At 45.0% G+C, this 25,342-nt stretch overlaps 1 protein-coding gene across 2 annotated transcripts; it reads right to left on the bottom strand.

Annotated features, from left to right (window-relative positions):
• Tspan16 (tetraspanin 16) lies at positions 1-23,931 on the bottom strand. 2 transcript variants are annotated; one of them, XM_047530187.1, is made up of 7 exons: positions 23,863-23,931; positions 21,822-22,019; positions 12,865-12,939; positions 11,004-11,111; positions 7,547-7,699; positions 4,301-4,384; positions 1-101 (listed from the first exon to the last, which is right to left on the bottom strand). In XM_047530187.1, exons 1-7 carry the CDS (start codon positions 23,929-23,931, stop codon positions 54-56), a joined length of 735 nt encoding a protein of 244 aa, XP_047386143.1. In that variant the 3' UTR covers positions 1-53. The 2 variants fall into 2 exon arrangements, with proteins under 2 accessions (XP_047386143.1, XP_047386144.1); XM_047530188.1 differs by lacking the exon at positions 12,865-12,939.
• Between the last annotated feature and the right edge of the window lie 1,411 nt (positions 23,932-25,342).

Below are 25,342 nucleotides of genomic sequence, written 5' to 3'. Positions count from 1 at the left end.
AAGGCCAATATCCAGAATCCAGGCGGGCTCATGTCCTGTCTTCTCAAGGGCTGTCAGCCCAGCTTGATGAACAGCAGCAGGGTGGCAAGGATGCCTGGCAACTGAAATGGAAGAAGAAAGAAACACTGAGGCCTTGCTAGAGACCCCGAAACCAGACCAAACTGTACGGGGAACATCCTGAAGCAGAATTTTACAGATGGCTGAAGGACTGTCTGGGCCAACTTAAAGCTACTTTGGATCCTGTTAACACAGTGAAACCCGCAGTGGGCATAGGCCTTGTAATGGTGCATATGAGTCACTATCCCTTTGTTTCGCTCAGATCCTATGTGCACTCTTTCCTGCAGTCTCCTGATTCCTGAGGACTACATTTCCCAGACCCTCCTGCCTCCAACTTCCTGTAAGGTTTGTCCATTTGGAAGCACAGGCAGGAAATAGAGAGCAGGAGAAGAGAGGTTGGGTGTTCCTTTGACACCCCACTTCTGCCCATCCTGAGCTCTCCACAAGCACACTGTTCTTGTTGGACTTCTCTTTAGTCATTCTACTCATTTTTGAAAGTATGATATTAAAATCTCCAGTTACTGCTGTTGACTTTTCTATCCTCCCGATTCCATCAGTTTTTGCTTCATTTATTTTGGAATTCTATTCTGAGGGGCATGTGTGTTTATGTTAACGTTAATTTTGTTTGTTTTACATTTATATATATATATGATGTTTGTAATTATGACTTCCATATGCATTGACCCTTTCATCATTATGAAATGTCCTTCCTTGTCTCTAGTAACTGTTTTTTGATCTGATATTAGTATAGCCATTACAGCTCTCCATTATAAGGTACTGTTGACATGGTACATCTTTTTCTACCCTTTTATTTCAAAACATTTGTCTTTGAAGTCACAGTGTTTCTCATACACTGAGTATAGATTGATCAGGTTTCTAATCCATCCTTCCAATCTCTGTCTTTGATCAGAATGTTTAATCCTTTTACATTTAATGCAATTGCTGATGAAGTAGGGTATCTATCTGCCACTTTGTAATTTGTTTTCTATTTGTCCTGTGTTTTGACCCCCTATTCTTTCATCATGGACTTCTTTTGCATTAGATATTTTCTAATGTACCATTTTAATTCCCTCACTTTCCAATTTTTTTTTTTTTAAGTACTGGGGATTGAACCCAGGGCCTTGTGCTTGTGAGGCAAGCACTCTACCAACCGAGCTATATCCCCAACCCACTTTCCAATACTTTAAAATTATTTCTTAGTGGTTGCTTAGGGATTGCAATTAAAATCTTTATTTTTGCCATGTAGTTTGGATTTGTACCAAACTAATAACATACAAAATATATGCTCCTTCATAGCCTCATTGTATCTTCCTTTATGGTATTATTTTCATACAAATGGAATCTTTACATACAAGTTTATCAGCACAATTTCATAGATATTACTTTATGCAGTTGTCTTTTTAATTAATTAGTTGATTGAGTAATTAAATTTTTGACATAGGGTCTTGCTATGTTGCCAAAGCTGTTCTTGAATTCCTGGGCACAAGCGGTCCTCCTACCTTGACCTCCTGAGTAGCTGGGACTCTAGGCATACACCACCATGCCTGGCTGCAGTTGTCTTTTAAATCAAGAACAAGTAGACAACTCTGAGTAAAAAGACTTTTGTATTGTTTTTCAAAATTTTATTTCAGGAAGAAGATTCATTGTACGAGATATGGAACACCAAAAGAAGCTTAAATATAGTATATAATTATAGAATATAATTATGTAACATAATTATAAAATAACATAATTATAATAAAATTGACATAATAATATACATAGCACGATGTTGCTATTTCCCACCTCCTTTAATGTGCTGCGTCAATCTCTTTGAAATATTCATAGAAACAAAAACTTGGGATTTTACAGGTCAGTATATTTTGTCCTTCATTTTGGCCTGATGGATAGATACCCTTTAGGATTTCTTGTGGGGCAGGTCTGCTAATTACTTTCCTTGGTTTTCATTTACCTGGTAATGTCTTAAGTTCTCCATCATTGTAAGAGTAATTTTGCTGGGTATAGAATTCTTAGTTGAAAGCTTTTGTTCTTTGAGCATTTAAATATGCCATCCACTACTTTTGTCCTCCATAGTGTCCTATGACAAATGAGTTGTGTCCCTCTTTCTTTCTTTCTCTCTTTGGTTTTGCTTTGCTTTTTGTTTGTGTTCCGTTTTGGACATGGGAGGTTGTACCCAGGGCTTTACTCATGCTAAGCACACGCTCCACCACTGACATGCACCTCCTGTCCCGTCCTGTCTTTCTGTGCAGCGTGTGGGTGTGGAACTCTCTGAGTCTGTTCTGCTTGGAGTTTGTCCAGCTTCTTGGAGGCGTAGATTCTTGGTTTGGAGACTGTCTGGCTGCCGCTCTTTTCCGCTTCTTCTCCTCTCAAGGATGCTTGTTGCACACGTTAGTCTTTTTGATGGTGTCCCATAGGCCCTGAGGCTCTGTAAATTTTTTTTTCTGTCCCTCAGACTAAGTAATCTCAGTTCATTCAACTTCCCCACTGATTCTTTCTTCTGTCAGCTTAAATTTGTTAAATTTTTGTGAAATTTTAATTTTAATTACACATGTTAATTCCAAAATTTCTAGTTACTTCTTTTAAAAAATCATTCCTGGGCTGGGGGTGTCACTTAGGATTACAGCGCATGCTCAGAAAGTATAAGGCCCTGGTTTTGATACCCAGTAACACATCTCACACACACACACACACACACACACACAACTTGACAACAATTTGGCAACTCTGGAAATCAGATTTAGCCCAGTGCACTGGGCCACATGCCTAGCTCTTTTTGTGTTTTATTCTGAGACAGGGTCTTGCTATGTTGCTGAGGCTGCCCTTGAACTTGCAATCCTCCTGCCTTAGCCTCCTGAGCCACTGGAATTACAAACATGCGCCACTGTGTCAGGCTAGGCCCCACATATTGAAGGTCCCACCGTCTCCCAGTGGCACCAGAGACTGGTGACCAGGCTTTTACCACAGGGCTTTGGGGGACATTCTGGATCCGAGCCATAACATCCAGTCTCAGGTATTCTTAGATGGTAACAGGAAACAGACTGAGACAATTGTCCATGTCAAAGATCTCTTCAGACAGGGTTCAGGGGTGAGAATGGCTCGTACACAGTGCCTCCACCATGAGTGGTCTTCAGGCATCTCCAGTGAAGTACGGAAAACACACCACCGTTCACTCCCTGCCCTCTGACCCCTGCACTAGTCGAGGCCTTTCTAGAGCTGACAAGAGCCTTCCAGAATCAGTTCAGGCAGGGCATCGTGCAAAGCTTTGACTTTCACCTCATCATGCCACCCAGTGACCCTCAGACAGACAGCTAGTGAGTGACACAACTAGGGCCAAGTCCCGGCTCTCAGGGCCTCCCCACACAGGACCCCTACCAGGAAAGCGGTCTAGAGGACATGACCCCAGGACAAGCCAGAGTTCTTCCTCTCCACGTCGGGGTGGAGGCCCTGTACTCTCATGCTGTCCCCTTTCCAGTCAATTTTCTTTTTCCTTCTTGTTTTTTTTTTTTGTCTGTTTGTTTGTTTGTTTTTGTTTTTGTTTTGGTACCAGGGATTGAACTCAGGGGCACTGGACCACTGAGCCACATCCCAGCCCTAGTTTGTATTTTATTTAGAGACAGGGTCTCACTGAGTTGCTTGGTGCCTCACTTTTGCTGAGGCTGGCTTTGAATTCGAAATCCTCCTGCCTCAGTCTCCCAAGCTGCTGGGATTACAGGCCTGTGCCACCACACCCCACCCTTTCTTGCTTTTTGTTTTGATTTTGTGGTGCCGGCGGTGAACCCCACAGCCCCGTACATGCTAGACAAGTGCTCTACCACTGAGCTACGTCCCAGCCTGCAGCAAGTATCTTTAACAGAAATAGTCACTTGAATATCAGCTCCACCTGGGAGAGATTTTTGTCCTTTGGTCGCTTTTATGCCCCCTCTCACCCCCTTGATGAGAAAGGTGTTCAGTGCACCCTAGGTGCTTCGATGTGGTCATGCAAGGTGACCCACACCTGTAATCCCAGCGGCTTGGGAGGCTGAGGCAGGAGGATGGCAAATTCAAAGTCAACCTCAGCAATTTAGCAAGGCCCTAAAAACTTAGTGAGACCCTGTCTCAAAATGAAAAATAAAAAGGGGCGGGGACGTGGCTCAGTGGGTAAGCCCCCCCAGATTCAACCCTCAGTACCAAAAAAAAAAAAAAAAAAAAAAAAAAAAGAAATAGAAAGAAAAACCTCCATGCGACCAGAGAGGCCAGGTCTTACCTGTATCACTGCTGCCCCCAGGGAGACCCCGCTCAGGGTGGAGCTCTGAGTCTGGGTTATCTTCAGGAGCTTGAGGAAACAGCCCTGAGGATGCAAATATCAAAGCGGGAGGAGCTGGCGAGGGACCGCAGACTCAGTCTACCACTCCACTCCTGGGGTGGGTCAGGTGCCTCTCAGAGGAGAAGGGGAGGAACCCTCCCCGGTGCCTTGGCTCCTCCTCTTCGGCCGACCCCTGGAGCCCGGCGTCTGCCCTGGCCTCCTCACCACACCGCTCCCCTGAGGCCGCACAGCCCACTCCCTTCTCCATCTGTGCTGGTGTGGTCACCTGCGGCCACGCACCCTGGAACAGAACTGTGCGACCTGGGAGAGGTCATTCCACCTCTCTGTGCCTCTGCTATCCCATCTGTAAATGGGACCGACAGAATCTGCCTTGCAAGATTTTTAGAGGGGAGTAAAACAAAGTATCTACATGAACAGGGCAGTGGCCTGACACATCACAAGGAACGCACCAACCCTTCCTTCTTTCCTTCCTTCCTGCCTGTCTGCCTGCCTGCTTTTGCCTTTTTCCTTTCTTTCCTTTTCTTCTTCATGGTGCTGGGGATTGAACCCAGGTCTCATCGAGCTATGCCCCCAGCTTCTGTTAGTTATTTCTGAGTACTCTTTACATATGAACAGAGGGCTTTATTACATATGTACTTAGCACCTTCTCAGTCCCTTATGTGTATTTTATCACTCATCTCTCACATAACCTCATGAGGTGGTACTATAGTTTTATGAGGTGAGGAGAACAAAGTGGATGGCTGCAAGTCACCTAGAGGTGGGGGAGGGGTTTATCCCTCCCTTCCCACTGTCACAGAGCTGCTCCCCTTTCAAGGTCCCTGGAATGTCTTGCCTTTGGAGGATTGAGCTTCCTTGAGCTTGCAGTTGTCACTGTTTAGTACCTTCTGTGTGCCAGGAACTGACCTGGACACTGGCGACACAGCAGTGTTCAAAACAGATGAAATTCCTGCCTTCATGGGGCTGATGTCTGAGCTGGGGGTGACAAGCAAGCAGTGGTTCCCAGTGCTGGGAGGACCGTGAAGTGGGTACGAGGACGGTGTGATGGCTGGCAGGGGATCCTTTTACAGAAGGAGGTCAGGAACAGCCTCACTGAGAAGTGACATTTGAACACAGAATGGCAAGAGATGAGATAGGGAGACATCTGGGGAAAAGCGTTCCAGACAGGACCAGCATAGACAAAGGCCCTGAGGCAGGACTGAGCCTGATGTTTTTTGAGCAGTTGTGAGAAGACCACTGTGGAAGGAGTGGAGTGAGGAGGGGAAAAAACGGGAGGAGAGGCGGTGACAGGCAGTTGTTCAGAGCCCAGGGGCCAGTGTGTGGCCCCAAGTCTACCTGTGAGGCCCTAGCCTGGCAGTCAGCCCAGCTGATTCTCCATAAGGCCTGACTGGGAGCAGGAGCCATCTGGTGTGGATGGTTGGAGGGAGGCCGGATGATATTCATATTTCTCCCCTTAGAGAAGAGCCCTGTGTTTGTTCCCTTGTGGAGGAAGTGAAGGGGGATCTGAGGGTGGGGCTTGAAATTCAGCTGCACCATCCCCTGCCCATTGGGACCTCCGTGCCTCCTTTCCTTAATCTACAAAGCAAAAAAAAGGAGTGATCCCCAACTTGAGAGGCGATGTGATGGAGCTCACAGTGAGGCTGGGGTGTGGCTCAGTGGCTGAGTGTTCACCTAACAGGTGCAAGCCCGCCACCTCATCTGGTCTCCTAACCTCTCTGAGCCTCAGTTTCCTCACCTATAACATGGAAAAAGCGATAGTACCCACCTCATGAGAGGAATGAGAAAATCCATGGGAAGGGCTGAGAAGATGCTGAGTACTTATGTAACAAAGCCCTTCTATTCATATATAAAGTGCACTGAGAAATAACTAACAGTGGTTTTTTGTTTTAAACAGCCTCAGTGAGTGCTTGGTCACATGTTTGGCCATTACTATCACTAGGATTATCATATTTTATCATTATTGCTGCAACTTCAGCCTATAGAGCAGGCAAAATGACCCAGGTATAGGACTGAAGACAAAGTGGAATCAGATCCCAACTTTGTCAAGGTCATGTTGACCTTGAACTAGTCACACATTCCTTTCTCTGGACCTCAGTTTCCCATCTGTGAAGTGGAAACGTAACTTTAACCTCCCAAGGGGCACTATCAGAAGGCAGTGGAACCACTAAGAGGTGGGGCCTAATGGGAGGTGTTTAGGTCATGGGGGTCAAGGGGGTGTGCCCATGAAGGGGATTATGGTACCCTGGCCTCTTCCTCTCTCTTTTTCATCCATTGCCATGAGGTGAACAGGATTCCTCTGCCACACACTCTCAACATGATGTGCCACCTTGCTATAGGCCAAAAAAGAATGGGGCCAACTGAAAGGACTGAAACCTCTGAAAGTGTAAGCCAGAATAAACCTTTCCTCTTTTTAAGTTGATTATCTCAGATATTTTGTTACAGTAAGGAAAACTGAGTGATACACTCCTCAAGATTATGTATTAAAAGGAGCTGAGCCAGGTGTGGTGGTGCACACCTATAATCCCAGCAGTTCAGAAGGGGGAGGCAGGAGGTTCACAAGTCCAAAGCCAGCCTCAGCAGCTTAGTGAGAGAGACCCTGAGCAACTCAATGAGACCCTGTCTCTAAATAAACTATGAAAAAGGGCTGGAGGGCTGGGGCTGGGGCTCAGTGGTAGAGCACTTGCCTGGCATGTGTGAGGTACTGGGTTCAATTCTCAGCACCACATACAAATAAATGAATAAAATAGAGGTCTATCAATGTCTAAAAGAATTTTTTTTAAAAAAAGGGGGTGGTGGTGACTGGAGATGTTGTTCAGTGGTTAAGTACCCCTGGGTTCAATCCCTGGCACCAAAAAAAAGTCTGAACACTCAGTGAGAGTTGATTTCTCTGATTCCTCTCTCCCTCATCCCCTTTGCTAAGGTCCCCACAAACAAGTATTTTTAGAAAATCCACAGCCAGTGGGTTGCAGAAATGTGATCCCAACTACTCAGGAGGCTGAGGGAGGAGGATCACAAGTTTGAGGCCTGCCTGGGCAACTTAGTGAGACCCAGTCTTAAAATACAATAAGAAGGGCTGGAGAGCGGTAGAGCTGCCCCCTCCCCACCTGGGTTCCACCCCCTGTGCCACAAAAGAGAAAAGTCACCAGCCCGTTGGGTCTGTGAAGCGGCTCACAGCTGCACTTGAGTCACCTTTTGGTGGATGACGTCTCTGGACACCGTGTGCCCATCACAGGCCGCCGTTCCTATGGATTTGCAGCAGCCCCTCGGGTAGGTGTGACCAGTTGTCATTTCAAAGGAAGAGCCAGAAAAATCCGTGTAGTTATTCACCCCACAACACTTCAACTGCACAGAGAGCAGAAGAAGAAATATTGAAGACTCCCTTTCAAGTGATAAAATAATAACAACAGTAGACATCACCATCACCATGGCTACTGTCCAGAGCAATTGGGCTAAACGCCCCAACACCGCCCAATGGCAGCTCTCAGAACCTTCTCGGCCTCTGGTCTCACCTATGTAAAGGTGAGGCCCTGCACAATCCACCTCTTCACACCCCGCAACCCTTTACTCACTCAGCTCAGGCCTTACCAATTTCTTCACTGTTCCTCAAACACACTTAGCAAGCACCAGCCTCAGGGGCTTGCTTAGACTGTTCCCTCTTTTTAGAATGCTCGCCCTTCAAATATCTGCTGGTTCCCTCCCTTACTTCATTCAGGTCTCTGTTCAAAGGTCTCTTCTCAGACAGGCTTGTCCTGACCACCCTCTCTAAATTAGCTACATCCCCTGGATCAGTCAAACTGGGCTCAGTTATGTGGATGTAACAAAGAGTCCCTTCATCTCAGTGTAATGGTTCCTCGCCACCCCATCCCACCCATTGAGATTAAAATCTACAGATGCTCAAATACCTCATATAAAATGGGACAGTGTTTACATGGAACCTACACATATCCTCCTGTATTCTTCAAATCATCTCCAGATAACAAGAATGGCTAAATTTATTGTGTCTCACTTTATTGTGCTTCACAGGTACTGATTTTTGTTGCTGTTTTTTTTTTTTTTTTTTTTTTTTTTTTTTTTTTTTTTTTTTTTTAAATGAAGGTGTGCAGCAACCTTACATCAAGCAAGGCTATTGGTGCTGCTGATGAATGTTAGTTAGCACTTTTTAGTAATAAGGTTTTGCTTGTTTGTTTGTATTTGGTTTGGCTTCCCCTCCCCCCGCCCCCTGTGCTAGGAATGAAATTCAAGGCCCCATTCATGTTAGGCAAGTGTAATGCCACTGAGTTACACTCCCTGCATTTTAAATACTTTTTAAATGTTGAGATAGGGGATCATTAAGTTGCCAAGGCTGACCTCAAATTTGCAATCATCTTGCCTCTGCCTCCCAAGTCACTGGGATTATAGGTGTACGCCACACAGTCCCTCTTTAAAAGTTTTTTATCTTAAGACAGGGTCTTGCTGAGTTGCTGAGGCTGACCTTGAACTTGTGATTCTCCTTGCTCAACCTCCCAAGTAGTTGGGATTACAGATGTGCACCAGGAGGCAGGGCTGCGAAGTACTTTTAAATGAAGGCATGTGCATCGGTCTTTTAAACATAGAATATATAATGCTATTGCACATTTCAAATACTACACCAAACTTTTTTGGTGTGACCAGGGATCAAACCCAGGGCCTCTTGCATGCCAGGCAAGTGCTCTACCACTGGGCTACACCCCCAGCTCTCAGATGCAACTTAAAATTTTTTTTTCAACCCATGGCTGGTGAATCTGAGGATGCAGAACCCACACATGCAGAGGGTGACTGTAGTTCACTCCTCATTCACACACACGCCCATCGCAAGTTGGCAGGGGAACTCTGCTTATCAAAGGCACTCAGGATACCAGGCACAGTGATGTACACCTGTAGTCCCAGCTACTCAGAAGGCTGAGGCAGGAGGATTGCCAGTTTGAGGCCAGCCTCAGCAACTTAGCAAGACAGTCTCAAAATAAAAAATAAGGCTGGGGATGTCATAGTGGAGTGACCCTAGGTTCTATTCTCAGTACAAGAGAAAAGGCACTCAGGGACTCAGGCTAATGGAGCAGCCACCATGTTCCATGATTGTGACAAAAGGAAAGAGCACTCTGGAGGCCCTGCACAAGCCAATCCAGTGGCCCAGTCCACAAGCAAGGTTCATGGCTTCTGCTGTCAGTCCTTTGGTCAGAACTTGTCACATGACCCGAAGGACCTCAAGGGGACAATGAAAGCCTTTCCTTCTGGGTGCTAAAAACAGTTGAAAAGTAGCACTAAAGGGTAAATAAAACCCTCACTTTCTGGGCCTTTTCCCTTTCTTTTTTAAAAAAAACTTCTTATTTGTACATGGACACAATGACTTTTACGTGCTGCTGAGAACTGAGCCCGGTACCTCATGCATGCTAGCAAGCACTCTACCACTGAGCCACAACCCCAGCCCCTTCCCTGCCTTTTCACATGTAACTTATCACCCTTGATACTGTTTCTTATTGTTTTCTCTTCCATCTTCCCTTTTAAGTGTCATGAACAGAAGGAGGATTTTTCAAATACCTTACTGTGTCCCCAGAGTCCTGATCAGTGCCTGGCACATAACAGATGCTCAATAAGTATTAGTCTAAGGATTGAATGAATGAATGAGAGACATTTTCCACCACCTCAAGCTTGAAAAGCAGAAGCTGGTAGGTGGACAAGCTCTGCTCCCCATTCCACACCCGCTCCCCAGCCTGACCTTGACCTCGCAGCAGCTCCTGGACTTGACTCAGATGTAAAATGCAACCTGAAACAGGCAATGAATTTTCCCTTCCAGAAACTGTCCTCAACCACCTGGCCCAAGAACTCAGAGGGCAGGCCAGTCTACGTCCTAAATACCAAGGGACAAGATGGGAGTCTCACCTCCTGACACCTGTTGGGATTGTGATTCTCTATTTATAAAAAAACAACTAGTGGTGCATGCCTATAATCCCAGCAACTCGGGAGGCTGAGGCAGGAGGATCACAAGTTCAAGGCCAGTCTCCACAACTTAGTGAAACTATGTGTCAAAATACAAAATAAAAGAACTGGGGGTGTGGCACTTGTCTAGCAGGCACAATGCCCTGGGTGAAATCCCCAGTACCACAAAAAAAAAAAAAAAAAAAAAAAAAAAAAAAAATTAATGAATGAAACAGAGAATACTCATAGGACCCAGCAAATCCATTTCTGGGTAAAAGCAGGAACCTGGACAGATACCTGGACAACTGTGTTCAGAATGGGTTTTATTCAGGGCAGCCAGAAGGCAGAAGCAACCTGAGGGTCTAATGATGGATGAATGGATAAACAAATTGATTTGACCTTAAAAAGGCTATAGTATGAATGAATTTCAAAGACAGTATGTTCAGCAGAATAAGCCAGTCACAGAATGGTTCCACTCACAGGAAGTCCCCAGAGCTACCAGATCCATAGAAGCAGAGAATAGAATGGGGGGTAAGGGTTTCGGGGGTGGGGAGTCAGTGTTTCATAAGGACGGAGTTGCAGTTTGGGAAGATGGAATGTTCTGGAGATGGATGGTGGTGAATGGACTTTAATGCCATTGACCTATATGCTCAAAAATGGTAAATTTCCTGTCGAGTATATTTTACCACATTTTTTTTTTTAAAGTGAACCTCACCTTCTCCATGACCAAGTTCCATTGTTCAGAATAGTCGTCTGGCTCATTGTAACCTCTGTAATTCTTCCTCAGGGTCACAAAGGTGTGTTCCAAGACCATTTCTCGAACCTTGAACATGAGACCCGAGACAATTAGCACCCAAAATAGCAAGGGTGGCCGGGAAGCGAGGTTTGTTTCTTGTGGATGGACAGGGGACATGGGGTCCCCCTCTTTTCTTACCCTCGGTTCGTGGGTCTGTGCTCAAGGGGGACACATTCGGCTGCCAGGGTGCCAGGCAGGGAGGGGGACACGCTGCAGAGCGTGGGTCTGCAGCCACGCGCATCTGGTCCTACCCATCGCTAATGAACTTGAATCATCTGCTCTTTCCAATCGCCCACAAGCTGCGACGCCCACAGCTTGGCTGTACCTCGATTCAAGAACTCAGCCTCATCCTCACCAACCAAATCCCTCTTGGCACACATTAGGGGAGAAATTTAATTTTTTGATTATTTAAGTAAAGGTTTCCTTTTTATTTTTTTCTTTTCCCCAAAGAGGTGATATAGTCCCATCTTCAAAACTGACAAAGCCCAGAAGGGTAGACCATGAAAAGTGTCTACCTCCCACCTCTTTCTCCCAGCCAAAGTTCCTCCCACTTCATGTCGATGACTATTCCTGTTTCCTGTGTCCCCAAAGAGATATTGGATGTGTGTCAAAGCAAAGTATATTTTCATTATTTTTCTCCCAGCTTGAAATTGCTGTCATTGTTCTGCATCTGGCTGTTCTCGACAAGAGTAGCAGGTGTTCGTGGTGCCCTATCATTTCCGTGTGCACTGGTCTGGCCTCCAACTGCCAGCAAGTGAGGGTTCTTGGTGGCCTCTGTGCCTAAGCACCCTATGAGCCACCCTCCACCAGTGGCTGATGGGAGTTGGTGGGTCACTACCCGGGCTCTCTCGTCCCTGGAGTGAAATAACTTAGATGCACGTTCTACCTTGTGTCACAGACATCCCCAGCAGGACCAAGTCCAGGGGCCCACAATGTCACCTTTGTGGGCTGCCTTTCCTTTCCTACTTCACTTCTCCTGTCCCCTACAAGTGCTTCCTGGTATCACCTCCCAATACACCACAGGCCGATGAATCTTCTTGGGAGACTGCTAACGAGGACAGCTCTCTGTCCCAGCGAACATTCCATCTCGTGCAGAGAGCGGCCTCCTTCCTTGTTCCAGGAGCACAGGTCTTCAGTATGCAGATGTGCCGTCACTCACCTAAGCCCCGAGGCTGTCTGCAATCTCTTTGTGTGCTCAGTCCCAGAACCACCAGCCCTGGAGTGGTACTGGCTGAATCGTCCAGTCTGGTCTCGAGTTTGCAATGCTCCTGCACCGGCCTCCTGAGCAGCTGGGACTATAAGGCCTAGCTGTGCCTAGCTGTCTGTGATCTTTTGTAAGCCCTAGTATGACATATGTCACTCTGTGCCCAAGCAAGTAAATCCTGGGGCAATTTCCAGAAATGAGATTGTTGGGTGCAAGCACTCAAGCTTTTGTTATTTTCATGAGTTTTGCAAAATAATCAGCTTTGAACATTTTTCAAAACCCCAACAAGGGGTACTTTTTTCCAAACTTCCCCTTTCCCTGCACCAAACACAGGAGACCTGGTCCACCTGGTCCAAAATGAACTTGGCAGGTTTCTTGGGGTCTTTGGGAAGGGAAGTTTTCAGCCTTTTGCCTCATCTCTGGAGGCACATCCATCCAAGGGACCCCAGATCCCTCCATCACCAAATCTCTGTCATCTAGGGACAGGTACCCAGTGCGGGTGCCTCCAGCGGGCAGGGCTTCTGTCCTCCTCTATTCTTTTCAGAAATGGATGGAGAGAAGCAGCTCGGTACTTACCATCCGGAAGAGGGCGAGGACCACCACAGCGGCAGTGATTTCCAGGATGAGAATGATAACCATGAGCAGGAAACACTGGAAGACAGATGGGGACAACGCGGGGCTGGGAGCCTGCTCAGCCACATCCGGGGACTGTACCCACCCCACCTCCCATCTCAGACCTCTCTTCTCTGCTCCAGTTTGAAAGAATTCACACCTGGAGTGGGGGATGGGAGGCTGGTGGATTTTATTTCTCCCCAGTCACTTTTCTGCATGTTGGATAGGGGATCAAGGATGCTAGTAGGGGGCTGGGGAGATAGCTCAGTCGGTAGAGTGCTTGCCTTGTAAGCACAAGGCCCTGGGTTCGATCCCCAGCACCCAAAAAAAAAAAAAGGATGCTAGCAGGGGGATACTTTGGGGGGCTGTTAGCTGAACCCTCAGCTAACAGGGGAGGCTTAAGAGGAGACCTTAAAGTGGGGTGTGCAGAGAGCAAGCTTGGTGGAGAGGCAGAAGGGACAATGAAAAGCAGGGCTCTACTGGGCGCCTTGGCTTATGTCTGAAACCCATCTACTTGGAAGCTGAGGCAGGAGAGCCGTAAGTTCGAGGCCAGCCTGGGCAACTGAGTGGAGATGCTGTCTCAAAGTAGAATTTGAAAAGGGTTGGTGATGTAGCTCAGTGGTAGAGTGCTTGCCCAGCATGTGCAAGGCCCTGGGTTCCGCCCCTAGCACTCGGTGGGGTGGGGGGGGGCAGTGGGGGACAGAGCAAGGAAGACAAATTTTAGACAGGGAAGTTGCTGGTGACAGGTCGGTAGGTGCCCCAGGGAAGTAACACCTGCTGGCTTCATTTTCTGATAAGTCACATGCCTGGTAGAGGACTATAGGAAATACTGCTGCTACACACCTCGGAGAAACCTCTTTCTTCTTTGGGCTTTAGTTTCCCCACCTGTACAATGTGGCAGTGGGGTCAGCTCAGGGGGCTTCACTGGGTTCTGTAACCCCCCTCGAAGACACGCGAGTCAAGTAAACTCAGCACCTTGCTTCCAGATCATCTATTCCCGTCTGTATCCATTGTTATGATTGCCACTATTATTAGACATCTATTTGATAACCCAGGCTCTGAGTCCCCAGACTGGCCACCAGCAGGGCTTATCCAGCCTTGACAAGGAGAGGCGGGAAAGCGTAGTGGATGCGCGCACCTCCTGGATTCCCACAGTCCACAGGAGCATACACCGGTGCAGGGCTTAGCAATTGCAGGAGCCCAGCTAAATGACACATGTTGCAGTTGATGACAACTAATAATATGTCCCTGCCTCTAGGTGGCTGAGGCTTCCAGACGACAGACACCTAGTTGTCAACAAATCTTCTGGGTTCCACCTTTAGAATCCACCCTGAATCTGCCTACTCTCATCCGGGACCTTTACCATCCTACTAGGTCTAGCCTCCCCGCCCCAACAGGCCGTTCTGCCCACAGTCACCAGAGGGCGCCTTGGAGCCCTGGAGTTAAAGCCATTCCACGCCACCCAAAAGATTTTTGCTTCTTTCTTTTTTTTTTTTTTTTAATTTATTTTTATTGTAAACAAATGGGATACATGTTGTTTCTGTTTGTACATGGAGTAACAGCATTCCATTTGCAAATCAGACATTTACATAGAGTAATTATGTTTGATTCATTCCGTTATTTTTTCCTTCCCCCCACCCCTCCCACCTCTCGTTTCCCTCTGTACAGTCCCTCCTTCCTCCATTCTTGCCTCCCTCCCACCCCCCATTACGTGTCATCATCCGCTTATCAGTGAGATCATTCCTCTTTTGAATTTTTGAGATTGGCTTATCTCACTTAATATGATATTCTCCAATTTCATCCATTTGCCTGCAAATGCCATAATTTTATTATTCTTTATAGCTGAGTAATATTCCATTGTATATATATATATACCACAATTTCTTTATCCATTCATCAGTTGAAGGGCATCTAGGTTGGTTCCATAGTCTAGCTATTGTGAATTGAGCAGCTATGAACATTGATGTGGCTGCATCTCTGTAATATGCTGATTTTAAGTCCTTTGGGTATAGGCCGAGGAGTGGGATAGCTGGGTCAAATGGTAGGTCCATTCCAAGTTTTCTAAGGAATCTCCATACTGTTTTCCAGAGTGGCTGCACTAGTTTGCAGTCCCACCAGCAATGTATGAGTGTACCTTTTTCCCCACATCCTCTCCAACACCTATTTTTGCTTGTATTCTTGATAATCGCCATTCTAATTGGGGTGAGCTGAAATCTTAGTGTAGTTTTGATTTGCATTTCTCTTATTACTAAAGATGGTGAACATTTTTTCATATGTTTGTTGATTGCTTGTACATCTTCTTCTGTGAAGTGTCTGTTCATATCCTTAGCCCATTTGTTGAATGGGTTATTTGTATTCTTGGTGTAGAGTTTTTTGAGTTCTTTATATATTCTGGAAATTAGTGCTCTATCTAAAGTATGAGTGGCAAAGATATTCTCCCACTCTGTAGACTCTCTCTTCACATTGCTGATAGTTTCCTTTGCTGAGAGAAAGCTCTTTAGTTTGAATCTATCCCAGTTATTGATTCTTGCTTTTATTTCTGTGCTATGGGAGTCCTGTTAAGGAAGTCTGAACCTAAGCCAACAAGGTGAAGATTTGGACCTACTTTTTCTTCTATAAGATGCAGGGTCTCTGGTCTGATTTCAAGGTCCTTGATCCATTGTGAATTGAGTTTTGTGCAGGGTGAGAGATAGGGGTTTAGTTTCATTCTGTTGCATATGGATTTCCAGTTTTCCCAGCACCATTTGTTGAAGAGGCTCTCTTTTCTCCATTGCATATTTTTGGCACCTTTGTCTAGTATGAGAAAATTGTATTTATTTGGGTTTGTGTCCGTGTCCTCTATTCTGTACCATTGATCTACCTGTCTATTTTGGTGCCAATACCATGCCATTTTTGTTACTATTGCTTTGTAGTATAGTTGAAGTTCTGGTATTGCGATACCCCCTGTTTCATTCTTCCTGCTAAGGATTGCTTTAGCTATTCTGGGTTTCTTATTCTTCCAGATGAATTTCATGATTGCTTGCTCTATTTCTGTAAGGTAAGTCATTGGGATTTTAATTGGAATTGCATTGAATCTGTATGGCACTTTTGGTAGTATGGCCATTTTGACAATATTAATTCTGCCTATCCAAGAACATGGGAGATCTTTCCATCTTCTAAGGTCTTTCTTAATTTCTTTCTTCAATGTTTTGTAGTTTTCATTGTAGAGATCTTTTACCTCTTTGGTTAGATTGATGCCCAAGTATTTTATTTTTTTTTTAGGCTATTGCAAATAGAGGTGTTTTCCTCATTTCCCTTTCAGCTGTTTCATCGCTTGTGTATAAAAATGCTTTAGATTTATGCATATTGATTTTATAGCTTGCTATTTTGCTGAATTCATTGATGAGGTTTAGAAGTTTTCTGGAGGAGGTTTTTGGATCCTCTATAGAATCATGTCATCTGCAAATAGTGACAGCTTAAGTTCCTCTTTTCCTATTCGTATCCCTTTAATTTCTTTAGTCTGCCTAATTGCTCTGGCTAGAGTTTCGAGGACAATGTTGAATAGAAGTGGTAAAAAAGGACATCCCTGTCTTGTTCCCATTTTTAAAGGGAATGGTTTCAGTTTTTCTCCATTAAGAATGATGTTGGCCATGGGCTTAACATAAATAGCCTTTACAATGTTCAGGTATGTTCCTACTATCCCTATTTTTTCTAGTGTTTTGAGCATGAAGGGGTGTTGTATTTTGTCAAACGCTTTTTCTGCGTCAATTGAAATAACCATATGATTCTTATCCTTAAGTCTATTGACATGATGGATTATGTTTATTTATTTACGAATGTTGAACCATCCTTGCATTCCAGGAATGAACCCCACTTGATCGTGGTGCACAATTTTCTTAATATGTTTTTGGATACAGTTTTGCCAATATTTTGTTAAGGATTTTTGCATCTATATTCATCAAGGATATTGGTCTAAAATTTTCTTTCCTTGATGTGTCTTTTCCTGGTTTGGGTATGAGAGTGATATTAGCTTCATAGAATGAGTTCGGTAGGGTACCCTCCTTTTCTATTTCCTGGAATACTTTGAGAAGTATTGGAATGAGTTCTTCTTTGAAGGTCTTGTAGAACTTGGCTGAGGATCTGTCTGGTCCTGGGCTTTTCTTGGATGGTAGATTTTTAAAGGCTTCTTCTATTCCATTGCTTGATATTGATCTACTTAAATTGTGTATGTCCTCCTGGTTCAGTTTGGGAGGAGCATGTCTCTAGAAATTTGTCAATGTCTTCGCTAGTTTCTATTTTGTTGGAATACAGATTTTCAAAGTAGCTTCTCATTATGTTCTGTGTCTCAGTGGTGTCTGTTGTGATATTTCCTTTTGCATCATGTATTTTAGTAATTTGAGTCTTCTCTCTCCTTCTCTTTGTTAGTGTGGCTAAGGGTTTGTCTATTTTGTTTACTTTCTCAAAGAACCAACTTTTCATTTTGTCGATTTTTTGAATAGTTTCTTTTGTTTCAATTTCATTGATTTCAGCTCTGATTTTAATTATTTCCTGTCTTCTACTACTTTTGCTGTTATTCTGTTCTTCTTTTGCTAGGGCTTTGAGCTGTAATGTTAGGTCATTTAGTTGTTGACTTTTCATTCTTTTCTGGAATGTGCTCCATGCAATGAATTTTCCTCTTAATACTGCTTTCATAGTGTCCCAGAGATTTTGATATGTTGTATCATCATTCTCATTGACCTCTAAGAATGTTTTAATCTCCTCCCTGATGTTTTTTGTTATCCATGTTTCATTCAATAGCATATTATTTAGTCTCCAAGTGTTGGAGTAATTTCCTTTTTTAATTTTGTCATTGATTTCTACTCTCAGTCCATTATGATCTGATAGAACACAAGGCAGTATCTCTATTTTTTTGCATTTCCTAAGGGCTGCTTTGTGGCATAACACATGGTCTATTTTTGAGAAGGTTCCATGTGCTGCTGAGAAAGTGTATCCACTCGTTGATGGATGTAATATTCTATATATGTCTATTAAGTCTAGGTTATTGATTGTGTTATTGAGTTCTATGGTTTCTTTGGTTGGATTTTGTTTGGAAGATCTATCTAGTGGTGACAGCGGTGCGTTAAAGTCGCCCAGAATTATTGTGTTGTGGTCTATGTGATTCTTGAAATTGAGAAGGATTTGTTTGATGTACAGGGATGCACCTTTGTTTGGGGCATAAATATTTACTATCGTTATGTCTTCCTGATTTATGGTTCCCTTAAGCAATATGAAATGTCCTTCTTTATCCCTTCTGACTAACTTTGGCTTGAAGTCCACTTTATCTGATATAAGGATGGAAACCCCTGCTTTTTTACTGTGTCCATGTGTGTGGTAGGTTTTTTCCCATCCTTTCACCTTTAGTCAGTGGATATCTTTTTCTATGAGATGAGTCTCTTACAGGCAGCATATTGTTGGGTCTTTCTTTTTAATCCATTCTGCCAGTCTATGTCTTTTTTTTTTTTTTTTTTTTTTTTTTTTTTTGCGGTACTGGGGATCGAACTCAGGGCCTTGTGCTTGCGAGGCAAGCACTCTACCAGCTGAGCTATCTCCCCAGCCCCCTATGTCTTTTGATTGATGAGTTTAGGCCATTAATGTTCAGGGTTATTATTGAGAAATGATTTGTATTCCCAGTCATTTGGCTTATTTTTGGTTTTTAAGTTGGCTGGGTTTCTCCTTTGAGTGGTTTTTCTCTAAGGTAGTTCTTCCCTTTGCTGACCTCCATTGTTGTTTTTCATTTCCTCCTCATGGAATATTTTGTTGAGAACATTCTGTCGCGCAGGCTTTCTATTTGTAAATTCTTTTAACTTTTGTTTATCATGGAAGGATTTCATTTCATCTTCAAATCTGAAGGTTAGTTTTGCTGGGTATAGGATTCTTGGTTGGCAACCATGTTTTTTCAGAGCTTGAAATATGTTGTTCCAGGCCCTTCTAGCTTTTAGAGTCTGGGTTGAGAAGTCGGTTGTTATCTGTATTGGTCTCCCCCTATATGTAATCTGATGCTTTTCTCTCGCGGCCTTCAAAATCCTATCTTTATTTTGATTCTGTTCATGATTTCTTACCATCTTCTCTGTTTGGGCGACTTTATTTTCAGGATTAAATATTTTGTCTTCATTGTCTGAGATTCTGTCTTCCAAGTGGTCTAGTCTGTTGGTGATGCTTTCCATTGAGTTTTTTATTTGGTTTATTGTCTCCTTCATTTCAAGGATTTCCATTTGGTTTTTTTTTTTTTTTTTTTTGAGAATCTCTATCTCTTTGTTGAAATGATCTTTTGCTTCCTGCAGGTGCTCTTTCAGTTTATTGGTATTATCATTCATTGCCTGCATTTGCTCTCTTATCTCATCCTTTGCTTTGCGAATCATCTTAAGCATGTATAATCTGAAGTCCTTTTCTGACATTTTTTCTACCATAGTGTCATTGGATTCTATTAATATAGAATCTAGATTTGTTTGGATCATTTTCTTCCCTTGGTTTTTCATGTTGTTCATGTATCTTCCCCTCTAGCAGTGCAGATCTGGGGTATTGCAGATTTCCCCCTATAGGCTTATAGTGGCCCTATAGGTTTCCAAAACCCTTTCTTTAAGGGGAGATCAATATTAGCAGTGCCCAAATCAGACACTATGCAATCCTAGACCAAATAGCCCCTATGGGGACAATAACAAAATTGTCATAATAAACAAAATGAGTTCAAATATTATCTTCGGTAAAACAAACAGGTTTGCAATAAGGTCTGCAGTTTCTAATGGAGGACAAAGAGGATGCAGAGGGATGTAGAATGTGGCTGTTAATGGGATAAGAAAAGAATATACAGAAGTTCTAGAAAATAGAAAGGGTGAGAATGTAATCAAAAGAAATCGGATGTTAGCAGGCAAAAAAGGGAGAAAGACTCTGAGGGAACAGGTAAACAAAAGGAAAAGAAAGCAAGAAAAGTAAAGAAATAAAAACTTAATTTTTTTAAAAAAAGGAGAAAAAAGAAAACCTACTGTATAACAGTCATATACTAATGAAACCTCCCAGTGTTCAGTAGCCTGATGCATGACAGGTACCTGACAATGAGCTTCAAGCCTCCAGCAGGTGTTGCAGGATGGGATTTGCCCCACCCAAAGATCAGAGCTATGGCTTCCAGGATTGTCCAAGATGGCTGCTGTGGCTTCGAAATGTGTTGGCAAATGGGGAGCTGCAGTTCAGGGGTGGACGTGGTCAGCTGGAGGTCCTGAAGATGGGATGCAGTTGGTCCGGTAGGGGTCTTGGAGGTCCGGTGTGTTTGGTGTGGTTGTGGGATCCTGGAGGCCGGGTGCAATCAGTTGGTCTGGGGTCCCGGTGATAGGGCGCAGTCAGTTAGTCTGGGGGTCCTGGTGGCAGGGAGCAGTCAGTTGATGTGAGGGCCCCAGAGGCAGGGAGTGATCGGTCGGGCTGAGGGATTCTGGAGACGTGGCTCAGTCAGTCCAGCCAGGGGTCCTATGGGGCCTGGCTGTTGTCTCAAAATGGTGGCAGCCACGTGTAATCAAACCTGCAGGTACTGTAACAGTGAACTTCCAGGCAGCAGCAGGCAGCTGGTGCTCCACTGGCGGTTGGCGATCAGTTTGCTGACTGTTGTCGGAAGATCGGGAGGTGAATCTCAAGCGTTGGGTGATGGATAGGAGTAAGGCAGGCGATGGACAGGCGAGAGGCAGGCAAATGGCAGATGATAGATGCCTGACAGTGAGCAATCTCAAGATTTTTGTTTCTTGAGTGAAGTCTCAGGAGGCTTTCGAGGGACAGGGACCTATCCTGGGGAGAAAGCTAATGGAATTTACTAATAGGTTAGTGGGGCTAATGAGCAAAGGAAGACAGAGGAGTCTTGAAGTCTTCCAAGTGAAACAAAGGATAAAATAGTGTCCAGTTCCTCCCTATGGAAGTGAAAACAAAAATTTGCAGGTGCAGAACCTGTTGAATAAGAATTTGTTGAACGAGGTCATTGAGAGAAGACGAGGGAGTTGGGAGTGTGGCTTAGTGGTACAGAGTGGCTAGCATGCAGTGAGGACCTGGGTTCACCCCCCAGCACTGAAAGGAGGAGAAAAGGATGGAGGGGAAAAGGGAAGGAAAGAAGGAAGGAAGGAAATGAAAGGCCTTCAGTGAGGTGGAGGGTTGCTTCTACCAATCAATTATCTGTGCGCTAAGAAGCGAGTAGACTAAGAATCTCCCTGAAAATTCCCAAAATAAAATAACCAGTGTTTTGCAGTAATGCAAACAATATGCTACAGACAGCATTAAACTTAGGTGGGACAGTCCACTCGAACAAAATTCTAGGGGCACATCAGAGATGAAATGGGAATGGGGAAGTTGGGAGCTGGCATTTGGGGAGATGTGAAGTCAAGGCTGGATGTAAGAATGAGTGAGACTCTGTGGCATGCCATCTGCACAGTCATACCTGAAATGTTCAGATGCCACCAACTCGTACATGTATGGGGATTACAACAACACTCTGTCAGCAAAGGATAGACACGTAAACCAGTGGAACACAGTGGAACTGACCCGAGTGTGACAGGAAGACTGCCCGGGCCCCTCAATGCATGAGACAGACTCTCACTGGGATGTGTGTGTCTGTGTGTGTGTGTTTGTGAAATCAGATTCCTACCTCACACCACACATACAATTAAACTGTAAAATAACTAAAAGTGAGAGATCGAGACTTTAAAAATTTTGAAGAAAACTTAGGCAAATATGCTTTATGACCTTGGGGACAGGAGGAATTCAGAACAAGATCCGTCCTAAAGGGAAAAATGGGTGCACCTGTTGCCATGAAGCAAGACGCCCCAAACGGAGTTGAAAAAGGGCTACTGAGCAAAGGTGTTTGCAAGACATGCAAAGGGGGATTTGTACATGGGGCACGGGCCAGGTGGGGTCTATGAGCAGATCCAACTTACAAAGAAGAGAGTGTTTCTGCTTTCTTTCGTAGCTCCATACCACCCCGCAAGGCCAAGCAGGAGAGTGATGCATCCTATGATCAGGCACAGGTACCCAACGTGAAAGAGGTATGCAGAAGACAATCCAAGGACCCTTGTCAGGTTGGCCTCTCCGTACTTGACACTGAGGCCCAGGCCAATGAGGATCATGCCAGACACCTTTAGAACAGAAATCAGAAAGGTGGGGTGAGGGGTTCTTTAGGTGTATACAGATAGAACTTTTCCTAAGAGGGGATAGAGGGAAACACAGACCAGGACAAGCTGTAAATGTGTTTTAAAATGATAGTGCTCAGAGCTGATGATGTAGAAAGATTTTCATAAGTTGCCACCAGGCAACAAACTTTGTGTGTAGGGGGAGGGAGGTGGAAGGAAACCACAATTCATACTTACAGCCTTGAAATTTTTACCTTTTAAGGCAAAACTCTATACAGGAATTCCATTCCTAGATACCCAGCATAAGGAAAATAGTCACAGTTGTGCCTGGAAAGGCACGGGGATATTTGTTACAGTGTTTTTTATGGGAACAGAATATTAAAATAACTGAAGCACCCAGTACCTCAGATGGGGTGAGCACATCATGGTAGAATGTGCAATGGGATCCTGGACAGTACGATGTTGTAGGACAGAGGGGGGCCGTTTGTTTCTGAAAACCCAGATATGATGGCCCTTGCAGTTCTGCTGGTGTCATTTGAAAGCAGCCACACACAGTCTGCAAGTACGCCTGTGGCAGTGTTCCGAAAGCACAGTACAGCAGCCCGGGCTGTGGCTTGCTGATCCCGGTTCCAGGAGTATACTGGCTGGCACAGGAAGTTGCTTTTATTTATTTATTTATACCAGAGATTGAACCCAAGGGCGCTTAAGCACTGAGTCACATTCCCAGCACTTTTTTATATTGTATTTAGAGACAGGACCTCACTCAGTTGCTGAAGCTGGCTTTGAACTTGTGGTCCTCCAGCCTCAGCCTCCCTCGCTGCTGGGATTACAGGCGTGCACCACCACGCCTGGCTTCAGCAAGCTGTCTTTAATGCCTTAATGTGTTTTCTTTTGTCTACCTTGCTCGTTCTAGGCAGGTGCTCTACCAATGAGCTACATCTCCAACCCCTTAATATGTCTTTTTTTTTTTTTAAGGTGAATTGTAAAGCAATAGTACATATTTTTATTTATTTATTTATTTAGTTAGTTAGTTAGTTAGTTTTTGCAGTGCTGGGGATTGAACCCAGGGCCTTGTGCTTGCAATGCAAGCACTCAACCAACAGAGCTATATCCCCAGCCCAATAGTACATATTTGTCTACTGTTTTTTAAAAGTATATGGAAAAGTCTGGAAGGATTTAACAGTGATGACAATATTCATTGAATGATGACTCCCTGACAGGCTAAGCCCTTCAAATGTCTTTTCCCATGGAATTCCCTTCAAAATGTTACAATGCAGGTGTCAAGATGGGAAGTGATATCTAATTTGCTTCTCTTTCCTAGAAACTTTTCTTTACATTATTTTACAATGAACATAATTATTTTTTTAAATTAACAACACACACTTTGTGTAATTTTAAAGTAAGAAAAAATGTTTTGAAAATTTTAAAAATCAAGAAAATCAGGGGCTCGGGTGTAGCTGTGGTACTGTGTGCTTTGCATGCCTGAGGTCCTGGCTTCAATCCCCTGCACCAAAAAAGAAGAGAACAAAAAGAAAATAATCACTCCATCCTGGTCTCCCCCCAAACATGATTTTCTGCAGGATTTGATTCAGAGCTGAGCTCTTTCATCACAGACCTAGGGTCCCCAAGATCACGTGCATCTGTGCTAATTTCACCAGCTCTGGGTCGATCCAAACCTACACCCGTTTCCAGCGTGCGAGCTCCCCATCAGCCTGCCCTACATCTCTCCTGCTTCCCTGGGGATCACAGATCTGAATGCCAATTTGGATCAACTTATTTCTGTCTTTCAGGGACCTGGGCTTGGAGGAAGGGCTGCAAAATCCCAGGGCCTGAGTTGTGACATACTTACAGTCACGAAGCCATTCAGTAAAGATAACGTTTTCTTCAAGGAAGAATATGGAGGGTGTATTTCAGCCATGTTGACCAGACTGGGGTGTCCTGAACATTTAAGTCAGCATCTTCCTAAACCTCTGGGCTACTGTGTCCCAAGATGTCAGAGGACTGGGACGGGGGCCCAAAGTTGACTTACTGTGCCCCCCTGTTTCCTGACTGCCTGATCACCTCCCAGGGCTGCCTGGCAGCTACCTCACATCAGTCATAAGCCTTTATCACATCACAATCAGAAGCTGGAGCAAGATTCACAGTACCAGGGAAATAGGTTCCCCATACTGTCCCCTGTTGGCTTCTCCAAACAGGCCACATAGGTTGAATAAAAAGACATGCTGTGCCTCTTTGGTACCCGCCCCCCAAACACACATACCCTGATGCCAACTCGGTCCTCTGGGCAAAGAACCATTGTGTAATTGACATCCGTGCAGGTAGATTGGGGTCTCCAAAAGAACAGGCATCTGGGATGTCCTATTCACAACTGGGTCCCCAAAGCCTGGCTCAGTAGGTACTCAAGAAACCAGTGTGGAATGAATGAATCAAGAGACTACACAGTGCAGGGATCTAGGTGCAAGCCCCTGGGCCCTCCCGGCCCCTGCATGCTTGACCCACCCTTCTTGAAGGATTGAGAGGCCAAGGGACCTGCCTGAGGCCTGACAGGAAGCAGGATGAAGGCTGAGCTTTGAAGTCTCAAGGGAGACACGAAGACAGGAACCTGGAAGCAGAGAGCCAGTCTGAGGTCTGCTCTGCTCAATTGCCCTTGAGCTATGTGCCACGGGTCACTGTCTCTTCTTGACGATGACAGAGATGTAGTGGCATTTCAGGGCACAACACCTGCATGTGGGCACAGAAGGCAGCTCCTGCAGCCTCTAGTCCACCTGGCTTTCCCACCGTCACCTAGTCCAGGTATGGCCTACCCCAGGCTGGTGCCTCTCTGTCCTGCCCTGGGCTGCGGAGTGTCTGTGTCCAGGTCCTGGGTGGCTGGGTTTGGGGGAAGGGTGTGGCTCAAAAGGGCAGAAACAGCTTACACTTTAACTATTTCCATATTTGCCAAATCGCCCGCGTCCTGAAACAGGTGCAACTAGGCAAGATGTTCAGGGAGGAGCCACTATCTCCTTCCTGGTCCATGCCTTTCTCTAAAAGATCACCTGAGCCTGAACTAGGGGCTGAGGGCAGGAAAGTGGGGTGCAAAGGAAGCTGGGAACAGGTAGGGTGCAAAGGAGGGCTGGGAAAGTGGGTTTAAGAGTGGTGAAGTGCGGGGAAACGGGGAGCCAGGCGCAAAGGAGACTGGAAAGGAGGGGGATGCACAGGAGCGTGGGTAAGTGGTGGCGCAAAGAATGACAGAAAAAGAAGACGCGACACAAGAGGGCAGGGTGGGAGGTGGAGGGCGGCAAGGACCGGACGTCTGAACAGCGAAGGGGAAACCGGTGGGAAAGGAGGAC

The sequence above is a fragment of the Sciurus carolinensis genome, chromosome 17 (genome assembly GCF_902686445.1).
Source record: "Sciurus carolinensis chromosome 17, mSciCar1.2, whole genome shotgun sequence".
NCBI classification, from domain to species: domain Eukaryota; kingdom Metazoa; phylum Chordata; class Mammalia; order Rodentia; family Sciuridae; genus Sciurus; species Sciurus carolinensis.
The sequence above is the reverse complement of the archived record's forward strand: the minus strand, read 5'-3'. Positions and strand labels throughout refer to the sequence as shown.